This window comes from Bufo bufo, chromosome 6 (assembly GCF_905171765.1).
Source record: "Bufo bufo chromosome 6, aBufBuf1.1, whole genome shotgun sequence".
Classification (NCBI taxonomy): domain Eukaryota; kingdom Metazoa; phylum Chordata; class Amphibia; order Anura; family Bufonidae; genus Bufo; species Bufo bufo.
This window is the reverse complement of record NC_053394.1, coordinates 328,323,050-328,347,880: the sequence shown is the minus strand read 5'-3', so window position 1 is coordinate 328,347,880 and position 24,831 is coordinate 328,323,050. Positions and strand designations below refer to the sequence as shown.

Genomic DNA, 24,831 nt, shown 5'->3' with positions numbered 1-24,831 from the left:
GGCCCGTATGCCCTAATGCTGGCTTTTATCCTTGGTAGCAATCCTCCTCAGGTATATATCCCTTGCTTTAGGTTAATGAGCCTTCTGCCCTTCAGCTTACTTGACTAGCTGGAACACTGGCTCTGCTCTGCTTTGGTTAGGAACTGAAGGTTTCTCCCAGGAGGCAAACTCTTCTCTTGGGGTGAATTATCTTCTGAGCTAACTCAGACTCAATGTCCTCAGGCAGGCTAATCCACACTCTCTAGCCTCCTGGTATCAACTAGAAACCTGGGCTGTCTAGTTGCATGTCAGAGCCTGCACCTCAGCCCCACTTCTGGCTGAAGTGTCCTCTGGCCTCTGACTCCACACTCTCTGGACTCTAGACTGACCCCTCCCTGTCCGGGTCTAAATATATATATACTAAGTGTTCTCTAGCTCCCTCTAGTGTCTAGGATGTTAAATTACACCACAATAGGCCTGCTGCACATATCACAGGAAAAATACTCATTAAAATGACTGAAACATTGTTGTTGTTTTACCAGAGACCTCACATCTGTAATATAAGGGCTGTGTTTCTTTAGGACAGTCCAAATGCCCCAAATTTATTATATTTATTGAGGACTAAAAATGTTAACAAATTTGATGCAATTTTTTTTTCACCCTTACACTTACACTGAACAAAAATATAAACGCAACACTTTCGGTTTTGCTCCCATTTTACATGAACTGAACTCAAAGATCTGAAACATTTTCTACATACACAAAAGACCCATTACTCTCAAATATTGTTCACAAATCTGTCTAAATCTGTGTTAGTGAGCACTTCTCCTTTGGCAAGACAATCCATCCCACCTCACAGGTGTGGCAAAGCAAGGTGCTGATTAGACAGCATGAATATTGCACAGGTGTGCCTTAGACTGCCCAAAATAATAAGCCACTCTGAAATGTGCAGTTTGATCACACAGCACAATGCCACAGATGTCGCAACGTCTGAGGGAGTGTGCAATTGGCATGCTGACTGCAGGAATGTCTACCAGAGCTGTTGCCTGTGCAATGAATGTTCATTCCTCTACCATAAGCCGTCTCCAAAGGCGTTTCAGAGAATTTGGCAGTACATCCAACCGGCCTCACAACGGCAGACCACGTGTAACCACACCAGCCCAGGACGTTCCCAGGACATCCAGCATGTTCACCTCCATGATCGTCTGAGACCAGCCACCCGGACAGCTGCAGCAACAATCGGTTTGCATAACCAAAGAATTTCTGCACAAACTGTCAGAAACCGTCTCAGGGAAGCTCATCTGCATGCTTGTCATCCTCATCGGGGTCTGGACCTGACTGCAGTTTGTCGTCGTAACCGACTTGAGTGGGCAAATGCTCACATTTGATGGGTCTGGCACGTTGGAGAGGCGTTCTGTTCACGGATGAGTCCCGGTTTTCACTGTTCAGGGCAGATGGCAGACAGTGTGGGTGAGCGGTTTGTTGACTTCAACGTTGTGGTTCGAGTGGCCCATGGTGGCGGTAGGGTTATGGAATGGGCAGGCGTATGTTATGGACTAATACAGGTGCATTTTATTGATGGCATTTTGAATGCACAGAGATACCGTGATGAGATCCTGAGGCCCATTGTTGTGCCATTCATCCACGACCATCACCTCATGTTGCAGCATGATAATGCACGGCCCCATATTGCAAGGATTTAAACACAATTCCTGGAAGCTGAAAACATCCAAGTTCTTGCATGGCCAGCATACTCACCGGACATGTCAGCCATTGAGCATGTTTGGGATGCTCTGGATCGGCTTATACGACAGCGTGTTCCAGTTCCTGCCAATATTCTGAAACTTCGCACAGCTATTGAAGAGGAGTGGACCAACATTCCACAGGCCACAATCAACAATCTGATCAACTCTATGCGACAGAGATGTGTTGCACTGCGTGAGGCAAATGGTGGCCACACCAGATACTGACAGGTTTTTTGACAGCGCCCCCCCCCCCCCCCCCCCCCCCCCCCCTTCCCAGTAAGGCAAAACTGTGCACGGTTCAGAGTGGCCTTTTATTGTGGGCAGTCTAAGGCACACCTGTGCAATATTAATGCTGTCTAATCAGCACCTTGATATGCCACACCTGTGAGGTGGGATGGATTATCTCGGCAAAGGAGAAGTGCTCACTAACACAGATTTAGACAGATTTGTGAACAATATTTGAGAGTAATGGGTCTTTTGTGTATGTAGAAATTGTTTCACATCTTTGAGTTTAGCTCATGCAAAATAGGAGCAAAACCATAAGTGCTGCGTTTATATTTTTGTTCAGTGTATAACATATCTGCATATTATTATTATTAGAAAGTGCCATTAATTCCATGGCGCTGTACATCTAAGAGGGGATATATATATATATATATATATATATATATATATATATATATATATATATATATAGAAGAAGAAAGTCCAGTGGGAGCACCAGCCAAGATATGGGTGCAAAGTCCAACGTAGGGTAACGGCAATAACCGATAATATGGAGACGAAAAAAGTCGGACTGCACTCCTAGGACGTATATATGTGTGTATGTGTGTTCTGCGATCACTCAAAAATGCAACCATCGATTTCAACGTCCCTTGCTACAGGGAAAGAAAACTTGTGGGGGTCACAGCTCTCTAGGATGTACTGTACTCTCTAGGATGCACAAGATATTCCCCAAAAATGACTTGCATTAGCCAATACAATAACTAAGACAAGTGCACTCTGTGGTCTTACTAACCCTCATACTGGTGTAAAATTGAGAGATTAGCCAACAAATCCTTCTTGGAGGACATGTCTGAGCCTGAGCACCGCACCAAGGTTTCTCAAGTAGCTCGGGACCTAACGCTAAACCTACCTGTGCCGTATGGGCAATACCAGGAGCCAGTGGGCGAATTACAGGAGCGCAAGGTCTAACTCACAGCAATCTCCCAGTAACCTCCAGCATATGACCATGCTTACAATGGGAGAAGGGAGAGAGCTCTGAGCCCCACCCAAGACTGGCTGATATAGCCCGGGCCTCACATGTGCACCAGAATGCTGCCTATAGATGGAAATAAAGGCACATTCATACAGTATTTTTACGGTTTATCACATCCACACATTTGCTATCCTGTGTAGGATATCCATTGTGGTACTTGTGGTCCGCTGCAGGCATCCTCCATTGTATGCATTTTTGCTGGGGATTGCCATTAGCAGCAAACCACAAGTGCAGGATCTGCCCTCCAGTATACAGTAGATGCACCACTGCATATGGGGTTAAAGAGGACCTTTCATCAGCATCAAGTATGTAAACTGAATATACATACATGGAGAGCGGCGCCCAGGGATCCCCCTGCACTTACTATTATCCCCGGGCGCCGCTCCGTTCTCCGGTTACAGGCTCCGGTAAAGTCATAGTTAGGCTCCACCCATTTGAGCCTGCCGGCGTCTCTTTCTCCTATGTTGTAGCGCTGGCCAATCGCAGCGCTCAGCTCATAGCATGGCTAAGAGCTGAGCGCTGCGATTGGCCAGCGCTACAGCATAGGAGAAGGAGACCGCGGCCGGCTCAAATGGGTGGAGCCTAACTATGACTTTACCGGAGCCTGTAACCGGAGAACGGAGCGGCGCCCGGGGATAATAGTAAGTGCAGGGGGATCCCTGGGCGCCGCTCTCCATGTATGTATATTCAGTTTACATACTTGATGCTGATGAAAGGTCCTCTTTAAGCATTTCCTGCTTTTTAATACCACGCCAATCTGTAGTTTGTATATTAGCCAATACAAGCCTGCAAGTCTTTCTCTTCATATCCCAACTGCCATACACACAGTCACATGTTCCTTATCAGCTAATAGAAGCTTGCAGCCCTTAGTCTCCACATACAGACAGTTTTATTCCAGGTTTCCATAACAACCCAGCCATTTTTCTTCATTGCCGTACGTCAGCTTTATGCTAGGGCTACACGACACATAGGGCACAACTACACTGCTACGTGTCCCACGACATTTTTTATAATGATAGTCTATGGTGTTGCACTGCAACATGTGACATGCTGCGATGTGACAGTCGCAGAAAAATCCATCATGGATGAATTTTCTGCAACTGTCGTGTCGCAGTATGTCACATGTCGCAGTGCGACACTATAGCCTATCATTATAGATATTGTTGAGACAAAATGTCACGCGACACATGTCGTCGTGTAACCCTAGCATTAAAGGGGTAGGGCGCTGTTAAGGTGACTGTTAAAGAGGCGTTCACTGTGGATGTTACTGTTAAGGGGACAGGCCGCTGTGGAGATCACTGTTAAAGGGGCGGACACTGTGGAGGTCACTGTTTTAGGGGGCAGGGGCCACTATTAAAGGGGAAACTGCTGTGGAGGTCACTGTTAAGGCAGCAGGGAACTGTGGAGGTCACTGTAAAGGAGGCGGACCCCTGAGGAGGTCACTGTCAAGGGAGTGGGGTGCTGTGAAACTCACTGTTAAAAGGGGCGGGATGCTGTAAATGCCAAAGTTAAGGGGATTGCCTGCTGTGGAGGTCCCATTTTAAAGTGGCGGGGCAGTGTGGGGGGGGGGGGGGTCAGTGTTACGGGGAGGGGGACTGTGGAGTTCACTGTTAAAGGGGCGGGTGCTGTAGAGGTCACTGTTATGGGGGATACTGTCGGTATCTTTTAACAACACACACAAACATTAAATGAAATATACCCATGCCAAGCCGGGTCCTTCTGCTAGTACATAATGTAAAACACAAGTACAATGAGCATACATTTAGTAACAGACGGATACAGTGGGGGCAGAACCCTGTGCGTGAGAGCTTACAATTTACAAGGGAAAGGGATATCAGTGCTTTTTCCCATCCTGACATTTACAGTGGAGGTAAAGTAGGGGTATGGCTGTCATTTTAGTTAACGCCACAGCGCATAGCGAGGGCGTTTTTGTGCGTTAGAGCCTGAGGGGTTAAATCCCCATGTCTTCAGCCTGCAGATTGTGGTTTGCCCCGCAAAGGGGTGTTGGGCTCATTTCTTCTCCCCCCTGCCTGTTAGGTCACCCCCTTTTCTCTCCCTTCCTTTCCTACGGTACATCCAAGGTGGTCCTGTTTGTCCCTCCCCTAGAGTGATTAAATAGGAGGGCTTACCTTCACCCAGGTCTCTTTTCACAGACATCTCCACCAAGCTGTTTCCCGCCCTTGTTGTTTGTTGTGATCGTTTGCTCACATATTTTCTTTGGCAGTTACCATTGTTCAAGTCACAGCTTGAGGTCGGTTCAAAGAATATACTAAGAGGGAGGAGAAGGCGGACTTGCCTACTGGAGTGCAGTGGTGGCATATCGCTTATCACACTCCTGGAAGTGGTTGTGGTTTTGAGAAAAAGTTTGTGATTTGCGAAATTAAAGAAAAAAAATAAAATAAAGCTCTGACCGACCCTCATTCCAACAAAAATCATTGTTATCGTGTGGTTATTTGTTTTGTGCGAAGACATGCTATTAGGTGGTTGGGTTTTAGTTCTCGGCAGTCATAGTCATTATCCCCACTGAATTCAGTAACGCAAAATTATAATAAGACATTACAATAATTTACAGTCCGTCTTGAAGCAGTTGTAAAAAATGTTCATCTGTGAGCTCCTAGTAGTGTACTGTGTGCACTGTTCATTTTGGAAAATATGGTTCAGTCTGTAGGTGCTGAATGGAGCTATGTGGGCACTGTGTGGCACTCTCATAGTTGCCAACAGTCTCAACTTTGCAAGGGATTTCCCAAATTTTCATAGACAATCCCAGCAAGTTCATTCTGTCCCAGGCCAAAAATGTGTGGAGCATGTGTAAACCTTACCTAGAAGTGGCATTTGCTGAGGCAGTCCCATGGGTAGGACATAAAAAACCCAACTTTACCAGTACAAATTTGGGAAAGTATGACTTTTTGGCCACGTGGACTAGCCTGCCCTTGTAACAGCATGCATTCTGCTTCCTAACAGCTGTTAGCGAGTTCTTACTAATGCATTATTTACGCTGGCAAAACTGCATGGCATAGCCATGTACAAAACATGCCCCTCCCTTGGGCAATTTTAGGCACCTATGACATTCTATGTACTGTGGGGGGTTGAGTCCGCACAACCCGCCTGTAGGTGCATATCACTATGGCGAAATACATATACAAACAGAAAATGCAAATGTGATCGCACACTACATCCAGCATTCTGCCCTGCCTCCATGCTGGATGAGACATTGGTGTACATTTTGGCCAAAGCGTAATAAGCCACTCACCGCGTCAAGGTCGTCTCATTTGAGTGGTCCCTAACTCTTGTTCCTACCTGTTTATGGGCCATGACAGCCACATAAAGTCCAGGGAATGCAGGTCAGCATGCAAGCCAAGTACACTCTGCTTTTAACCCCGTCCGGTGCCATTACAGCTTTCATCGGATCCAGGGATGCAAGTACCAACATGCATGCTGAGCCCACCATATACTTCTCCTGGAGCCAAATGGCTACCGGTAGGTTCTATATAAGCAGAAGTATATGGTGGGCTCAGCATGCATGTTGGTACTTGCATCCCTGGATCCGATGAAAGCTGTAATGGCACCGGACGGGGTTAAAAGCAGAGTGTACTTGGCTTGCATGCTGACCTGCATTCCCTGGACTTTATGTGGCTGTCATGGCCCATAAACAGGTAGGAACAAGAGTTAGGGACCACTCAAATGAGACGACCTTGACGCGGTGAGTGGCTTATTACGCTTTGGCCAAAATGTACACCAATGTCTCATCCAGCATGGAGGCAGGGCAGAATGCTGGATGTAGTGTGCGATCACATTTGCATTTTCTGTTTGTATATGTATTTCGCCATAGTGATATGCACCTACAGGCGGGTTGTGCGGACTCAACCCCCCACATTTTTTCTTTGTAGCTTATATTGGAGGCGTGGCGATCTCCTTTGAGTCCTGCACACCTGACCAGTCAATCTGTCCTGGAGGCTGGTTTTAAAGTCAGTATAAAACTGAGTCTGCTTATATAGAACCTACCAGTAGCCATTTGGCTCCAGGAGAAGTATATGGTGGGCTCAGCATGCATGTTGGTACTTGCATCCCTGGATCCGATGAAAGCTGTAATGGCACCGGACGGGGTTAAAAGCAGAGTGTACTTGGCTTGCATGCTGACCTGCATTCCCTGGACTTTATGTGGCTGTCATGGCCCATAAACAGGTAGGAACAAGAGTTAGGGACCACTCAAATGAGACGACCTTGACGCGGTGAGTGGCTTATTACGCTTTGGCCAAAATGTACACCAATGTCTCATCCAGCATGAAGGCAGGGCAGAATGCTGGATGTAGTGTGCGATCACATTTGCACATTCTATGTACTATTGGTCACTGGATGTGTAGTGCCCTGGAGCAAGGGTGCTTTGGACTATGGACGTTTGCCCTTATTGAGATGATGCAAAGCCATCAACCTCCTAAAGGGTTAACATACACTGCGATTTATGCTGTTCTGTGTACTATTTCACATTGTTAAACTACATGTATATATTTATTGTACTATATTCTGTTCATTTGCACTGTTATAACAGTATAGCTGAAATTGCACTGTGGAAAAGGTTAATGCACAGCCAGCTAAAACTGAAAGACTTTATGACTACCTACCTAAGTAAAGTTTTGGAGGGAAAAATCCAAACACACTGACCATCTGACTGTCACGTTTAGCCCTGTTGTGTATGTCTAGAAAAACTGTGTATTCATTCCCATAGATGTGCATTGAAGCTGTATACAAGTCTATGACAGACAGAAATTGTAACAATGTTTCTGTTTAGGCTGTGATTCTCCACTTCACCCCTCCCACTAGAAGGTTCTAGTTCAGCTAGAAAACTGTATATAAGGAGAGCAGTCAGAGTCCCTAGTTGTCTGCAGATAAGGACCAGTGCTTAGGGGATATTCTGCCAGAATGCATGATTGACCTGAAGAAGATGCTAAGATAAGGATTCTGAGCCACAGACCCTGGGTCACCAGCCCGTTGACCAGGGATCCAGATGGATGACTGAGCCACAGACCTTGGACCATCAGCCTTTGACCAGGGTAGCAGCCTTCTGAGAGTGAGAGGGACAGCTAACTCAGGCCTTTTTTCAGCACAGAACTTTCTTCAGCCTGGTAGGAGACTGGAGAAGCCAGTTCAGTGCCTTGCTTGTATTGTTTTGTACTGGAATTCCTCCAGTAAAGAAGCACACTGGTTAACTGCTTACCCTGACTCTCTGGATGTATTTCCCATTGGAGTGCACCACACCTTACGGAGAGCAGCAACACATACTGACACCTCAACAGTGCCCCCTACACACACACTTGGCCAGATCTATAAAGGGAAGCTTACTTACTTACCTGCTTCCCGACACTGTCTCCCTCACTGAAAACATCCGGTTGAATGCTGCCTGCAGTCAATCGATGGCCACGGCGGTGACCGGATTCCATGGCATCATGTGACCATTTATCATGACATGACAAAATTTGGCTTTAAAATTATTGGTTTTAGCTTTCTTCTGTCTGTAAGCTAATTGTCAGTTTTCGCTAAAGATAGTTCTGCAGGGATGTATCCTTCCCTCCTGCGTTCGCATCACAAACTCTCAGAAGAGGCAGCAGTATAGGACAATATACAGCAGTGCTAAGCAGTGTAGCTATTAATCCAGCACTGGGGTGTGATTATGAGAGCCTTTAGCAGCCTCTGAATGTTTCTCTGCTTTTCTCTAACTCTGCAGTTGCTTTTTTCTCCTCCCCCATCCTTCTCTATGTGTAGCATGTAACCTAATTCCTCAGATTTTAGCAGTGAATTGAGGGTGAGTGGTCAGTTCCAAAGACAGGAGGATGAGGGAAAATATGATGTATTTTTCCTCTCATAAAACATATTACAAAGTTTCCTACATTTACTTGTACTACAAATTTATGTCACGTCTATTGAAAGTACAGCACACACATTCATTGATACAATCCTTAGTTTATTTTTTTCGTGGCAAGATAAACATTTTTGCATAAATAGAGATATGTATATATTACATATATTACCTGATCTATTGTTATTTGCACAGATTTATTTACAGCAGGTATATCGGATACAGAAGGTTATAGGGCATTATATGCTTGTACAACTCCTTCTTAGCCAAAGATCGAGACATTACATGTGACTACCACGTCCCATAAACATAGAGTAAGTAGGCTGGATGGAGGGGAAACGGCTTTATTTGTTCTCATCTCATTACATGCAGTACACCATTTTAGGCCATCATGAAAACTGTCATTTAAGCTTTCATTCATTCAGCTACATTGGACGAAATCCCCTAACCTTCATTATAGCCAAACCTATTGGGGATCATGTTAAAACAGGCTATGTGCAGCAGTAACTCCATTTCCCAGATGTAGTGGTCCCAAACAATGAATCCATAAAACCTTAGAATTGAGTTAGTACAATTGTAAAAGATTACACAATGAAATAATATGTAAATACCAATGCACTGGTAATACTATACACTGAATTTAATTAGACATTTAGCAGACTTTTATGACTTTTAAAACATGCAGTAGGAATGGCTGACAGCCAACTGAGCTACCTTAGAGAGGACTTGTCACCTCTTCTAATATGTCAATTTTAGTAACTATTTGAACTCCTCATACATTCCGGAGCATTTTTTTTTTTATTGTGTTGTGTTATCCCTCTATTATTCCTGCTAGCAGTTTATGAATAAAGGTACAACTGGGTGTTGTCATTTTGGACCGCTCACTGCAAACCATGAAGGACCCCCCCCACCTCATAACACTCAGCTGTACCTTTAGTCATAAACTTATGGCAGGAATAATAGAGGGATGGCTCAACATATAGTCATAAAAAAAGATGCTCCAGAATTGTAATTTCACATGAAATACAATTATGCACTAAAACAGACATGTCAGGAAAGGTGACAGGTTCTTATTAACCGTATGAGGATATTATAGGGTTCTATTAATAAGATAATTAGTTACATTACACACAGTTTTTGGGATGGGTGTATCATTTGCAGCATGCAAACCCTTAAGGGGTCATTTTATTAAACAGTCCTTTTCCATGTGCCTTTTGAGTGCATAGAGACATCACAGAGGGTATCCATTCATTAACCAGATTTGAAAGCAGCAGCAAAGAGTGGCTTCCTCTTTGCACAGGACTTGGTGCAGGCATGTTTTAGATGGTTGCCTATTAAGCAGAATGCAGTTCCTGCAGGGGGTTTATGGAGACATATGCAGATTTTCCCAGCAATAAGTGCAGATTTAGGGCTCATTCAGACAAATGTATGGCCACCGTGACCATGTTGCGGACCACAAATAGTGGTCCACAATACACAAGCAACAGCCGTGTGAACCCGTGCTGCGGTAAGGACCTACTGACTTCAATGGGTCCGCGATCCACAAGATACGGCAAAAAAAAGAACATGTCCTAGCTTTTGCAGTGAGGAGGCACGGACCTGAAAGCCCACGGAAGGGCTTCCAAGGGCTCCCTGGGCTTCTGATCCGTGCCTCCGTACTGCAAAAGATAGGACGTCTTCTTTCTTTCCCCATATATTGCGGATCGGGGGCTCGTTCAAGTCAATGGGTCTGCACCGCAGCACGGAGTTCACACGGCCGGTGCACTGGTTGCGGACCTGCTGTATGTGGTCCACAAAACGGGCACCACGGCCATACGGTCGTGTGAATGAGCCCTTAAGAAAAATGACATGCAGCTGAGTTCATTAGGCCAGACACACAAGAGCAAGGTCAATATGAAAAACTCACAGCGTGTGTCTGTGTGAGGTCCCGTTCAGTCCTCTGCTCCTCTGATAGGATTGCACAGCATTGTAATGATTTATAATGCTGTGTGACCCTGACTGTCCTGGAATCTACTAATAGATTCCAGGTCTCACAGGGACACACAGCCTTATAATGCATTCAGAGGAGAGGAGGTCAGAACAAGACCTCACATGAACGTACACTGCGAGTTTCTCACATTGAACTCCCTCTTGTGTGTCTGGCCATAGGCAAATTGAATTTATTAGCAGTCATCATGCAATTGGCATGGCATCGGTTACAGCTAGGGATGAGCGAATCGACTTCGGAAAAATCATCCGAAGTCAATTCGCATAAAACTTCATTAGAATACTGTACGGAACGGGAACTCTGTACAGTATTAGAATGTATTGGCTCAGATGAGCCGAAGTTATAACTTCAAAAATGTATTTCTATTGTAAAAAACCTTTTACCGATCTTTGGTTCGGTTTCAAGGTACCACTTGGAACTGAACCCTAGTTCAGTAAAAGTTTTTTTTACAGTAGAAAATAATTTTTGAAGTTATTACCCAAAGACTGAGAATTCGCGAGGTAATAACGTCAGCTCATCGGAGCCAATACATTCTAAGGGTCCATTCACACATCCGTATGTGTTTTGCAAAACACGGACACCGGCAATGTGCGTTCCGCATTTTGCAGACCGCACATCGCCGGCACTCTCATAGAAAATGCCTTTTTCTTGTCTTCAAATGCGGACAAGAATAGGACATGTTCTATTTTTTTGCAGAATGGAAGTGCGGATCCGCAAATGCGGATGCGGTGCCTTGGTTGCAGACCGAAAACCGCTAATCAGCATAACACAGGCAACAGGTGTGCGCACTCCGCATTGTGGTGCAGACCCATCGACTTCAGTGGGTCTGTGATCCACAAGATGCGGTGAAATATAGGACCTGTCTTATCTTTTGCAGCATGGAGGCACTGACTTGAAGTCGACAGAAACACATGGAAGCCCTTCTGTGGGTTCCGTGTCTGTGCCTCTGCAATGCAAAAGATAAGACATGTCCTCTTTTTCACTACATCTTGCGGATCGTGGAGCCATTGAAGTCAGTTTTGTGGTTGGCAACAGGGGCACGGTGGCCCCAAGGTCATGTGCAGGAGGCCTTAAGTTTTGCAAACTGCCATATTCTACCCAGTGGACCACATTAAACTCAATGGTGTCTATGCTTCCGTTATAAAAAGAAGCCATGATGCAAGTGTGAACTAACACTAAGAAGAGCCCTGATAGATGCTTTCAGCTTTAAAATGCACTGGCAGAGTGTTTTTATTATGTCCTAGAATTCCCCCGTATGCTCAGGAAATCCACGTGACCAAACCCTTATTAAGCATTTAGCTTATAGGGTAACTGTCACATTTTTATTTTTTTAATGTAATTTGATTGGTCTAAGTTTACCTTAGTTCCCTAGTTAATACTTTTGTATAGGTATTGAATTACCTAGTAATTGCAGGATGTTCTTTCCTCCCAAAGGCATTTCAGTGGTGCAGCTAAAACAGCGTTGCTAGGTGTCCCCGTTTCCTATCTTCTATATACAGAAGACGGAGGATGTAGTAGTGGGCAGTCCCGAACGCTGCGTGTGTGCTCCCGTCGGACCGGGATAGTGCTGATATTCGCGCTAAAAATTTGCAATCAACTACTCAGGAGGAAGAGGGCGTGTTTAAGTCTGGAGGAAGCCGATTGGTTGGGAGGAGGCTGCGTGTTCCAGAGATGAGCCAAATGAATTCTGGGTAGTTAGGGAGGGAGGTCTTAGCCTCAGGGTAAGGACATCGGCGGCCATCTTGAGAAGATAGTCAGAAAGAAGTCTTGTGAGGAGCGGTTGCTATGGACGGAATCTTATTAAACAAGTGGTATGTGAACACAATAATTAGTGATTATGGATTATCACCACAGCAGCAACAACATATATGAAAATTGAATTTTGAGTGAAAATATGACAGTTATCCTTTAATAGTTGTTAAGAAATAAATAAAACCAAGTCAATTACTAACAGCAGCTTTATACGCCGGTCTTAGGTTCCCCCCCGCGCTGCCATAAGATTTGGCAAATTTATGACGAGGCGTTTTCTGTGTCATAAAACAAGTACATCTATGTGTGCCTGGAGAGAAAAACCACTTCACTCCCTGAGTGGAATCATTTTTCGCCAACATTTGTGCCTGAATACAAGTGTAAATGTTAGCAAATTTTCCAGAATCCAGGTCCCAGTCCCAGCAACAACACCCATGCGACAAAATATTGTCGCTTGGCCAATAGAGGTTTGCAACTTTTCTTAAAGGGGTTATCCAGTTTCAAGAACCCCCCCCCCCCCCCCCCACGTGCAGGGCTCTCACAGGTAATATACTTACCGCGCTCCCGGCACCGCTCCTGGTCCCCGCATCGCCGCTGCTGCTTCTCCCTGCACACGGATGAAAACATCCGGTGTCGGGGGGGAGCAGCCAATGGCAGGCAGGGACGAGCGTCCCTAGCATCACCCGCGATAATAGGGAGGCTCGTCCCCGTCTGCCATTGGCTGCTCCCCCCCTGACACCGGATGTTTTCATCTGTGTGCAGGGAGAAGCAGCAGCGGCGATGCGGGAACCAGGAATGGGGTAAGTATATTACCGGTGAGGGTGGGTTTCTTGAAATTGGATAACCCCTTTAAGTCTAAACCAGGCGTAGCTCGCTTTTTTAAATGACAAATTGTAAGAAAGTCCACAATAGAAGATGATCATGGCATTCACCAGTATTTCAAGTTGTGGTCTTCATTAAGGGCAGGCAATGACTCCCATAGATCAGCCTATGACTATTTCACTTTGATGGGTCAGTGTCTGTGTATGTAAAATGGCTGTACCTGTCTGTATTTTAACCAGCTGTGAAGCCAATAAAGATCACAACTTGAAGTACTGGTGAGTGCCATGATTTTCTTCTATTGTGGACTATCTGTATTTCTGCTTTTCAACATTGAGCACCACAGAAGACAAGTTGTGGAACTACTACTCGGAATCGAAGTTCCCTGTCCGGGGTTAGGTGGTGCTGGCACTATTCTACCTCATTGACTATTGTAAGAAACTCGACATATATCCTCGAGGGAATCAATGTGAAAGGGAATATCAAGTGGAAGCGGAAAACACTAAAGCTGGCTATAAATACTAGATATATATTGGCTGAACACACCGGGGAACATTTACAAAGACCAGTGTTTTTACACAGGTCTTTGTTTCCCCTCGTGCTGCTGGAGGATTAGCCTAAATTATGACTAGGCATGCACCTAATCTAATGCATCTGTGAGCCTGGCGGAAAAACTATGCCAGCCCCAGGTTGGCATAGTTTTTCACCATGTATACTTGTTTCCAGGCGTACATGTAAATTTTCCGGGGGCCGGAGTCTCAGCCCCAAGCATGGCCCCTGATGTGCTCCCGCTCCACCCCCATCTCACCCAACTGTTGAAAACTTCTCAACAACGGCCTTGTCCGTTGACTGGATTTTGACTAAATCCAGTCAAAACGGGGACATGCAACTATTTTAGTCATAAAAAAAAAAAAGCTGCAAGCCCGAAGATAAATGATCCACACCGATCTCAGCAGGTTCGGCTGAGCATCTAATGGGAATGAGGACCTCCTGACTCTCCCCAATGGCTGATGTCGGAGGAGATAAGGATCAGGCACGTTTTATTCCAATCACCAAATCCCTTTTTCTCAGGAGATAAGCCAGAGGTGTCTTTCAGTAGCTTTCCCTCCTCTCCTCATTCATTATATACTAGACTTTACTGGGGACAGGTGCATACCAGTAAACAGTCCTGTTTTGGCGTTTGTAGTGACTTTTCAAGCATTTCCGGGTTTAGCAGGGTTGGGATATAAACATTAACAACTTGTGCTATAGATTTCACCATTGCTGATGTATGATGATGTATAGAGTAGTACATATCTGGGTTGGTAATTTACATTTAGGAGTTAGGGGTATTATTTTCTCGCCAAAAATGAAACATGAAAACAGAGACCAAACCTTCACTGTGCCAACAAGATCTAAAGCTTTCCAAAGACCTATTTCTTAAGAAGACTTCTTTAGAATTTTAAAATGCAACTGATACTTATAAACTGTGCACAGTGTTTAAAACAAAATTGTGATTTATTAACATTTGTGAAATACAAATAAAAAAATAAAATTTTCTAGAGTTTTGTGACAAGTATTCATTGATTTACAGGGGGCTCAGTCATTGGCACTCCTATTAACTATCTGCTGAAACATCAGTGTCTCCTGTGCTTTAAGGATCATTCAAAACTTGCCATATCTAATACGGAGCCCAAGAGGGTGATGCATCACCAAATAAGTTAAAAGGGTTTTCCGAGATTTTTGAACTGATGACTAATCGCTGAGCTGCAATACCAAGCACCGCCGCTATCAAGTTGACGGCCTTCTCAAACAGCTGATTGGTGGGGGTCCCAAGTGTCTGACCCCCACCGATCAGATACTGATGACCTATGCGAAGGATCGGAAAGCCCCTTTAAAGTAGAGCAAACATAAGTAGTCATAAACTCGGATGGCCTTTTCAGAAGACAAAAAGATTATGATATAAAAGCCCTCACCAATATTTATTTGAAGTCCTTCTATGCTCTTTTCATACTAGGAGAAAACAGTTCTCTGATGGGACAAACATTGTGGATGTATGTCAACCAAAAGGGGACGGCTCAAATAGGCCTTCCACAAAATATTTTATACTAACAGTAAGTGAGCTTTTAATGGAGAGGAAAATCATATCACTACCTTCTGATGTCAATAAAAGTGGTGAAGCTGTGTCAGCAGGGCTGGGCAATTAGTCAGGAAAAAAAGGCAGTCTAATTAATCAACATAATTTTGCCCATGTCAATTATTTTAATTATTCTGGTTACATCCGACACTGCTTTAGGACTCATGCACACGGCCATAGCACTTTTTGCAGACCGCAAATCACAGATATCGGCCATGTGTGTTCCGCATTTTGTGGAACGGAACATTCTGCCATCTATGGAACAGTCCTATCCTTGTCCTTAATGTGGTCGAGAATAGGACATTTTCTATTATTTCGGGGTGCTGCAGAACGGACATATGAATGTGGAGAGCATATGGAGTGCTGAATGGGTCTGCATCCAACCCGCAAAAAATGCAGACAAAAAACACACAGCAGTGTGCATGAGCCCTTACTCTGGGTCTTACCGCCCTTAAATGTTTGAGTCAGGTTACTCCATTCACTTCAACTTTAGCCACCTGTTTCCACAGCTCCAAATGCAGCCACCCCCCCCACTGCTCAAACTGCGGCCACCACCCCCCACTTCTCCAACTGCAGCCACCACCCCCCACTGCTCCAACTGCGGCCACCACCCCCCACTGCTCCAACTGCGGCCACCACCCCCCACTGCTCCAACTGGGGCCACCACCCCCCACTGCTCCAACTGCGACCACCACCCTCTACTGCGGCCACCCCCCCCACTTCTCCAAATGCGGCCACCACCCCCTACTTCTCCAACTGCAGCCACCACCCCCCACTGCTCCAACTGCGGCCACCACCCCCCACTGCGGCCACCACCCCCAACTGCGGCCACCACCCCCAACTGCGGCCACCACCCCCAACTGCGGCCACCACCCCCAACTGCGGCCACCACCCCCCACTGCGGCCACCACCCCCCACTGCGGCCACCACCCATCACTCCAACTGTTGATAATGAACTAAGAGGGCAAAAAAATTAATCATTAATTCATTAATCATAATGGAGGTAAAATGTTATCGCCCAGCCCTGTCAGGTTCTCATTCAAGTTCATAAATATGTGCAGTAATGGTCACTGCTGTATACTATGAGAGCTTTTAATCTATAGAATGATTGGGTGAAACAAAGCAAGGATAAATAACTAATCATATATCCATCATATAGTTTAAAGAGTACCTAACATTAAAGAAAAAATAATAATTTGGATGTCATAGGTACGTGTCATTTGATCAGTAGGGTCTGGATGCAGAGACTCCATAGACTGCTAAAAGGAAACGGCAAAAGTGCTCATCTCAGCTGTGCCCCTTCGTGCCTGATCAGTTTGTCTTGAAATCCAAGCGAGCCGTGTATGAAGTGGTACAGATCGATTCACTATTCACTCTCTCTGAGGAGACCTGAAACGATCAGAAAAGGGGCACAGCACTCCTGCCCCTTAATTTTAGCAATCAGTGGGATCTCAGCACCCAGACCCCAACTGATCAAAACGTATGGCATGTCACTAGGACATGTCAAATTGAAAAGAAATAAAAAATAATTCATGTAACTGATGAAAAAAGGTGGTCCCTGCCATCAGTAAACTGGATACACACAGACATTTTAAGAGGAAACAGGGGCAATGGTATGAACAATGCAGTATTTTGGAGCTGGAAAGGAGGATATAGTAACTGCGTCTATCTGATGACAGTAAAGGATGAGCTCTTCTGCTGGAGAGACAATTGCCCCATGTTGGGTGATATATAGGTAGTAATACAGCGGCTAAGCAGACAAGATAAGAATATGTTTGTAAAAATGACACAAAGCTATTTGCATTACAAGGCACATGAAGCATAATATGCATGTCTACTATCCCCCTTTGCCTGCCTCTCACATAACACAGGTTACAAAGTTGCCTATTTATGGTGAAGTTTCTTTTTATTGGAAGGTTAATGACCAGAACAACCTTTGCAGTTGATTTTGCTCCATGTCCTCAGCTTTCGCTATCATCTCAGCTACTGCCAATCCAGTCACAGGTCCATATAGCGACATCTGGGTCTGTCTCAATATTATATATACAATTAAAAGCCTTCTTTCTTCTGTTCATCAGTACACTTGATGCCCACGGATTGTGCTTTCTAGTCGGTCAAGATATGCACAAAGGATGATGGGAAAACACCTCTTCTATGTAGCTGTCCATCAATGTAGCCATTCTAGGAAAGGAGAGGGAATGAGTCACGACATGCAACACTACAGGGATTTGGTAAAACATTATATTTTATGTGTGTGTGTAAATTACTAATAGTAGGTCTAAGCCAATGCTACTGATTAATCAGACTAATCGGATTAATCTAATTCAAGGAATCATTTTTAAAAGCTAAGGAGTGGCATTTTATTAATTTTTTTGCATTTTACTCATTTTGGTCTAAAAATTATTTTTTCAATTGTTCTTCATTAAAAATGTTCAACAACTTTTCCTGTACAGCTATCACTTTGTGTATTTGCAGACTAGCAGGCTCTCCCCTCACAGTGAATATATCAGAGATCTGATGGCTGGATGTGAAGCCCATATTTGTGAACATCACTGTCATGAGTTCAAAGATAACGTCTACAGACCGAGCAATCAGAGAAATTGTCTGATGGATTCACTGTGAAAGGAGAGCCTGCCAGTCAGGAAATACACAAAGTGAAAGCTGCACAGGAAAACCCGTAGACCAATTGAATACAATGATTTTAGCCCAAAATGAGTAGACTTCTATAATAAAAAAAATGTCTAAATTATTAGTAGTCTCCAAACACTGGCCCCATTTGGGTTCAGACTTGGAGATTAGCACATTATCCCACTGAACGGAACAGGGGATTCCAATAATAGACTCTAAGATTTTGTCTCTCTGTGCTTGAAGGTACAGGGTCAAAGACTCTTTATTCTAGGAATCTGTGGGGTGTGCTGTGCACAAACTCCACTAAATGATTCAGCCACTTACCCACCAGTTTTGATCCTCCTCTTCTGTGACTACAATAATTTCTCCTATACTAAATGTGAGCTCATCCTCTCTATCTGCGATGCAGTCAAATAAAGCCTTCACCCGACGGAGCTTTGGCTTGCTCTTAAAGACAGAAAAAGCACAAAATATTAGGTCCTTTATCAGGGCAGATGAATTTACTCATGATATAGGAAATCGATCCTTTACGTTCATTTTTACTTGGCAATTATTGGGAGGTGTCTGAATGAAGATCACCCTCTCGATTGTTCTTTCAAACCCCTCCACTCATGAAGTTACATTTTTTTTCAGCAGTACATCCTTTATCTACACGGGGAGATGAGCCTCCATCAAACAATCATTGTAAGGTCTAGATAAAATATGCGAGCAACGACAAATGATAGAGAATGAACATTCATATTTTAAAATAAGCCTTAAGGTCCTTTTTTACACTGACCGAAAATCAGGCCTGTTATAAGTCAAATGCTGTTCCCGTTCTTGTTGGCCAGAGATCACCCCATGAATGAGCAAATGCTCATTCATCGGAAGATGCGTCTTTCAGCTGGCACCAAAAATCATTATTTCTCCCTTAGTAACGAATGCTCATATCCATACAGAAGAGATAATTGCGGCATGTAAATGCAGCTCTCACTTCCTCTTACAATTAGGCAATTATCGGGAATGAACAGTTTGTTCCTGATAATTGCTTGTAACATTGATCCATGTAAAAGGACCTCTGATTCTTTAAGCTTTAGAATTACTTAAAGGTGGACAAGTGCATTACACAAGGCAATTTTACAGCTTTGAAGACAAACATGGTTACCGCAATGCAACATGTATGTATTCTCAAAAGTGGCAGGGGAATAAGCTTATCTCCTTGAGAAAAAATGTATTTCAGCATGCCCGAGTTCTGGACACCCCCCATACACATTAGATGTTCGCTGGTCCTGGTAGTTTCGGCCTGCTTTAGTCTTGCCAGTGGAAAAATAAGTTGTCAGATAAATAAGGGTAATGAAGAATTCTCACCAGGCTCATCCTTCGTGGCATGGGTAGAGGGGGCTCCTGACTGAGGGTTGGGACATGATAGAGTTCTTGCACAGATGACCCTGGAGATGCATTACTCTGAGCTGATCTTTGGTTTCCTGGTTTTGAATATGCTTCTGTTCTGTAATCAACTAGAAAAAAGCAAGACACTGAACTATAACAGCTTACAAAATTTTTCAAATACCCGGAAAACAACTTAGGAATGTGTTTCATAGCATGCAATTCTCAAGGGGTTGTGTTCCACAAATATCAATAAAATAAGATGCAACATTCATGATTATGTTAAGAACAAATACCTTTTGGTGGGATTTCGGGCACTTCATGGAGACTACTAAGTTTTGGAGATCCAATGCTGTAAAACATAAACAGTATAACTATGTAAACCAAGTGCCAAATGTAAGGGATTATTTGATATGTATGGTCATATAACCTACAAAGCCAGTGATGAGGCTAAAGAAGTCCCAGGACTCAGGGCCTAAATACGGCCTGCCGTCCCTCAAGCTCCTTCTGCAGCAATAATTCAAGTACATGGCAGCGGAGGACACCGTTCCACCAGCTCATGATCTACATTGAAGTTATCTTCTGACACATCTCTATGACATGTCAGAAGATAAATTATTTGGTGGTGGAGAAATGATCTATGATGAGAAATGATGGAAAATAGTCACCTTGGTCTCCTAGATACAACTTCTGACTGGAGAAATTTGGATGGAGAAGTGCAGCATGAGCCATAATCTGGAATATGAAGATAACATTTGACTTTTCTATCTTAGGTATAAGGACAACACAATACACACATCACCAACACATTTTGTATGGGGGGTAATACAATATAAATGACAATGAAATCTATTTTAAGATGAAGTCATGTCGCTGAATGCATTTATGACTAATTAAAATAATTTATGGAGTAACTGCACTTTTTTTTCCAGATAAACAGTTCAGAGACAACTGTAATATATTTCATTTCCCCTTTTCATCGTTTTCCGGCTCAATTATTTGCCTGAACCCCTCTAAAATCGCCACCCACTCCTGGTTTCCATGGGCTGTTCATCTTCAGTTCCAGGGATGCTGAGGACGGTTCTCTGCTTGTGGGAGTGGTGTCTGCACAGAACGCATGCTCCCGATGCACTCCTTGTCCTCGCTAAGAGCGCAGGCGCGTCCTGCAGATTAATATGGAGAGTACACAGTGTCTGTGTAATAGGGGACTGTGCACTGTGAGCGAGGACAAGGAGGAGGGCATCAGGAGAGCACACCCTGCAGACGTTGGCACATGCCACCCACACAAGCAGAGAACAGTCTTCAGCTTCCTAGAGCTGAGGACGAACAGCCCATAGAAACAAGGAGTGGATGGCGAATTTAGAAAGGACAGCTAGACCAAAGAAGGAAGAGTTGGAAACGAAAAAAGGGAGATTAAATATATTACATTAGTTTAGGTATGGGTCTGAATATACAAGTGTGCCCTCAATGGATGAGCAAAATGCTAAAGAAATCATTATCTGAAACTTTCTCATTTTAAAATGTATACACACGACATTGACTATTAATCGAAACAATGCTGAATATGACACCGTTTCTAAACTTTGCTGCCGTGATATATATGTTAGGGTTAGATATAGTCCTTTTTATGCATAATCTATGGAAACTGTACAAATGTAGGTATTATTTTAGCACTTAGGGGAGTATTTAACAAGGGATATTAACATTTAAGCCAGAAAAATGGAACAAAAAGTGGCACAAACCTGCTTATAGCAAGTGTGGATTTTGTGGATCAAAGACAGGCCAAAATACATCAAATGTAACTCTTAAAGTGTTCCCTAGCTTTCAAAAAACATATGTCATAGCGACATATCAAAGATTTTGATCGGTGCAGGTCTGAATACTGAGACCCCCACCGATCACTAGGAGGAGGAAAGAGAAGCACCCACATACGGTAGCTACAGGAGATAGAAGCAAAATGCACCTAGAGACTTTCGATTGCGCCTATCTACTGCAGAGAGGAGAGACAAAGCGCTATGTGAGTGCGATTGTGGAGGTCTCAGCACTCAGGACCGCACTGATCAAAACCTTTGGTATGTTTCTGTGGCATATCAAAAGTGTTGGGAGAGCTCAGTAACACTTTAATATATTTGGTGCCTTGTACTCAAGTTTAAGGCTATTGTATGAAACTCCTGTCTTAAAAAATGCCACCTTCCCCCCAATAAGATATGGCATAATATATGGTATTACTTTGTATGATAAGTACATAATAAATAACCCAAAAAAAAATAATCACACCGATCCAGTGTAATATACCCATCAACAGTCTAACTGAAGTTCCCCTTACCAAAATGGAGACTGCTTTGACTGGAGGGGCTGTGCGGAATGACGGGTGCAGGCTCTGAAAGTGCTCTCTTGTGCTTTGTAGTCAGTGGAGGTGTGGCAGGCAGCTTTTTGGGGACAGGTGAGGGACTGGCAGGGGGAGGAGGTGGTGGCACATTGGGTGCTGAGAAAAAAACATGCATGCATTGAATTGTGCACATATAAGATATAGGTTTCAATATCTCTCCAAACAGATCTCTTTCCTTCTAATGTTGAAGCTAGCATCTAATGTCACAAGTTTTTGATTAATCAGGGATGCCCAACCTGCGGCCCTCCAGCTGTTGCAAAACTACAACTCCCAGCATGCCTGGAGAGTCTACAGCTATCGCCCTACAGCAAGGCATGGTAGGAGTTGTAGTTTTACAACAGCTGGAGGGCTGCAGGTTGGGCATCCTGGATATAAAGTGTATATTCGTCTCCATATGTAACAGTGGAAGTGTTTGTGGCGTACACTGACCGTAGGCGGCCAAAGCAGAAATCAAACTGAGCTCGCATTATGCTTTCCCCCTCCCTTTCCATGATCCTTGGACAGCAAAGGGGATGGGACCAAAGAGGACAGGATCCACTTATCTCCAAGAGCACAAAAGCCCAACCACATAGGTGGCTTCTAGGGTAGGTATGCACTCGCTTTGAGGCCCGATGCACATGATTGCATCAAAATTAGAAAAAAAAAGCTTTCCTTTAATTTTTTTTATTTTGCGATTATCTCTGGTTCTGGCTTTAGAGAAAACAAAAAGCACACAGCATAAGGAGATCCTGTGCAATAATGTTTAATCAAGTGACTGAAACTAAAACGGTCCCCCTTTATAACATTGGGTATGGTGGCCTATCGTTCACCTAGAATTATACATTATGCCTGAGCTCAGCATGTTTCTATAATCTGGCTGCACTTGTGTAAAGGTGACGGACATCCATAGAAAAGTTATTTGTTATGCCTAGTACAGGGCCGGAGGGGGCAGAGCATAACAAAGAGATTCTCCCTTTGGTGTTGTCTGAATACCTTTGTCATGCTCCACTAGGCATAACACAGTGCGTTAGTCTTACCCAGTATGTTCTCATGATTAATGCAAAAAATTAAAGACAGACCTCATACAGTACATGACAATCCAGACAAGAAGCAAAATCCAGGTCAGTTTTGCAGAGGTAAAAATGGGTACTTTATTTCAGCGTTAAAATACATCCAGTAAAAACATTCTTAGTCTACGCGTTTCAGGCTATCGAAAATGTAAGCCCTTATCATTTTCGGTAGCCAGAAACGCGTAGCCTAAGAATGTTTTCACTGGATGTATTTTTACTGCTGAAATAAAAGTACCTATTTTTACCTCTGCGAAACGGAGCTGTATTTTGCTTCTTATCTGGATTTCAAGTTATCCGTATCCTGGTGCGGTGTCTCGTGCTCACAGCAGAGAAGGGGCAGGTGAGAGCAGCATTTTTACTTGTTACGTAGTACACGACAATCTCTTTCTAAGAAAGCTAGAACCAGAGATCTTCCCATTCATTACTCCAATTGTTCTGCTAGATTTATTTCAGGCTGGTAGCTAAGTGAGCGTGTCCTTTCAGAGGGTGAGAGTCCTTTCTGCTGCAGCTCTTTTCCTATCACATTTCAAGGGGTGTGTCCTTTTTTGGGGCAGCTCTCTCCCTGTGACTGTCACAACTTCTAACAGTAGATATGAGTGGTGGCAGTTGAAGGAAGGAACAGAGCATGTGCGTCCACCTCAATAGGTGGTCATGCACACTGCTATACAGGATAAGCACCAGGGGGCGCCATTATAATTAAGGAAAGAGAATATCTCACATTTTTGTAACAGAAAGTAAGTTGCAAATGTAACTTTTTTCAAGCAGAATTATTTTCTTTTAACAGTTATATCCCTTTAACAGAAATCTATTGAATCATTTGTAAGATGACTGTACAGTAAATTGCATGTCTTCTGTCAGCAGTGCTATCAGACTTCATGGGATGAAGAGTGCAGCATCTGTCTCCATTCTTCCCAACATAACAGCAGAACCCCATCATATGTCAATAGAGGCTGACGGTTGCAGTTACGGGAGAGATCCAACATGGCCATCATGGTTTCCATTTGAACAGAAATCGTGATGTAGTATGAAGCTGGTAAGTCAATTACTTAATTATCGATTTTCCGGGTTTGCATACCTCTAATAGGATTGCGTGGAGGCAGTGGGGGTGTGAAGGGAGCTGTTGGGGTCAAGGCATTTTCAGTGCAGGATTGTCCTCCACCTACATCATAACGTGAGTCTTGAGACACCTGAGACACCTGAGAGGCTCGCCTTAAAAATGATGTGGGAGGCCCCCTGTCTGAGAACTGAGCGCTGGGTGACTGGAAGCAACTGTATGGTCGCAGAGTCCTCTCCTTCTTAACAGGGCCCAGCTAAAAAGAGAACAAAACACACTTTAGAATGATAGAAGTATAATCAGAAGTATATATACTGTATTTTTATACCATTATGTTGTTCATTTGTCACGTATGGACACAATATAGAGCACATATCTCACTTTGTGTCTATCCCTGATCAACACATCCTGAAAATAACAACCCAACTGTTGCTAATGTTATGTGTGGTCTATACCTGACAACGGCAGGCAACAGCAATGACGAAGTATTTTGTCAGTTTGTGCATTTTTAAAAGCCCTTTACTTCCAGTAGACAATCTTTGCACTTACTTACCCTTTCATCAAGATCATCATCGCTTTCGTACATGTCATCCTGACGTAACCGCCACTCGTACTCCACATGGACACGCATGTTAAACTGATTGTTGTGAGCTTGGAGAAGCTGATGGGAAGAAACAGTATCAAGGAAGAACAATGAAAAAATTGCTAATAAAAACATGTACAGTTGTTGGGTGACCCAATAATCTGACTTGTTCACCTCAGTGCCAATGAAAATGATTCACAGGAAAACTGTGCCCCAGTGGGCTCCTCACCGATCAGCTAAGCACATCACTTGATGTATA

General features: G+C 43.9%; 1 protein-coding gene across 2 annotated transcripts in view; it reads right to left on the bottom strand.

Moving 5' to 3' along the window:
• Positions 1 to 16,523: 16,523 nt before the first annotated feature.
• Positions 16,524 to 24,831, bottom strand: part of LOC121003168 (arf-GAP with SH3 domain, ANK repeat and PH domain-containing protein 2-like) — a 138,083-nt gene continuing 129,775 nt past the window's right edge. Inside the window, exons 21-28 of one of the 2 annotated variants that reach the window (XM_040434795.1) lie at positions 24,543 to 24,650; positions 24,011 to 24,245; positions 21,824 to 21,982; positions 20,166 to 20,232; positions 19,794 to 19,849; positions 19,480 to 19,628; positions 18,457 to 18,579; positions 16,524 to 17,685 (exon numbers count right to left, since the gene is read on the bottom strand). In XM_040434795.1, coding sequence (XP_040290729.1) covers positions 17,611 to 17,685; positions 18,457 to 18,579; positions 19,480 to 19,628; positions 19,794 to 19,849; positions 20,166 to 20,232; positions 21,824 to 21,982; positions 24,011 to 24,245; positions 24,543 to 24,650 — 972 coding nt within the window. In that variant the 3' untranslated portion in view covers positions 16,524 to 17,610. The remainder of the gene's footprint in view (positions 17,686 to 18,456; positions 18,580 to 19,479; positions 19,629 to 19,793; positions 19,850 to 20,165; positions 20,233 to 21,823; positions 21,983 to 24,010; positions 24,246 to 24,542; positions 24,651 to 24,831) is intronic. The other variant, XM_040434796.1, reaches the window with a different exon arrangement.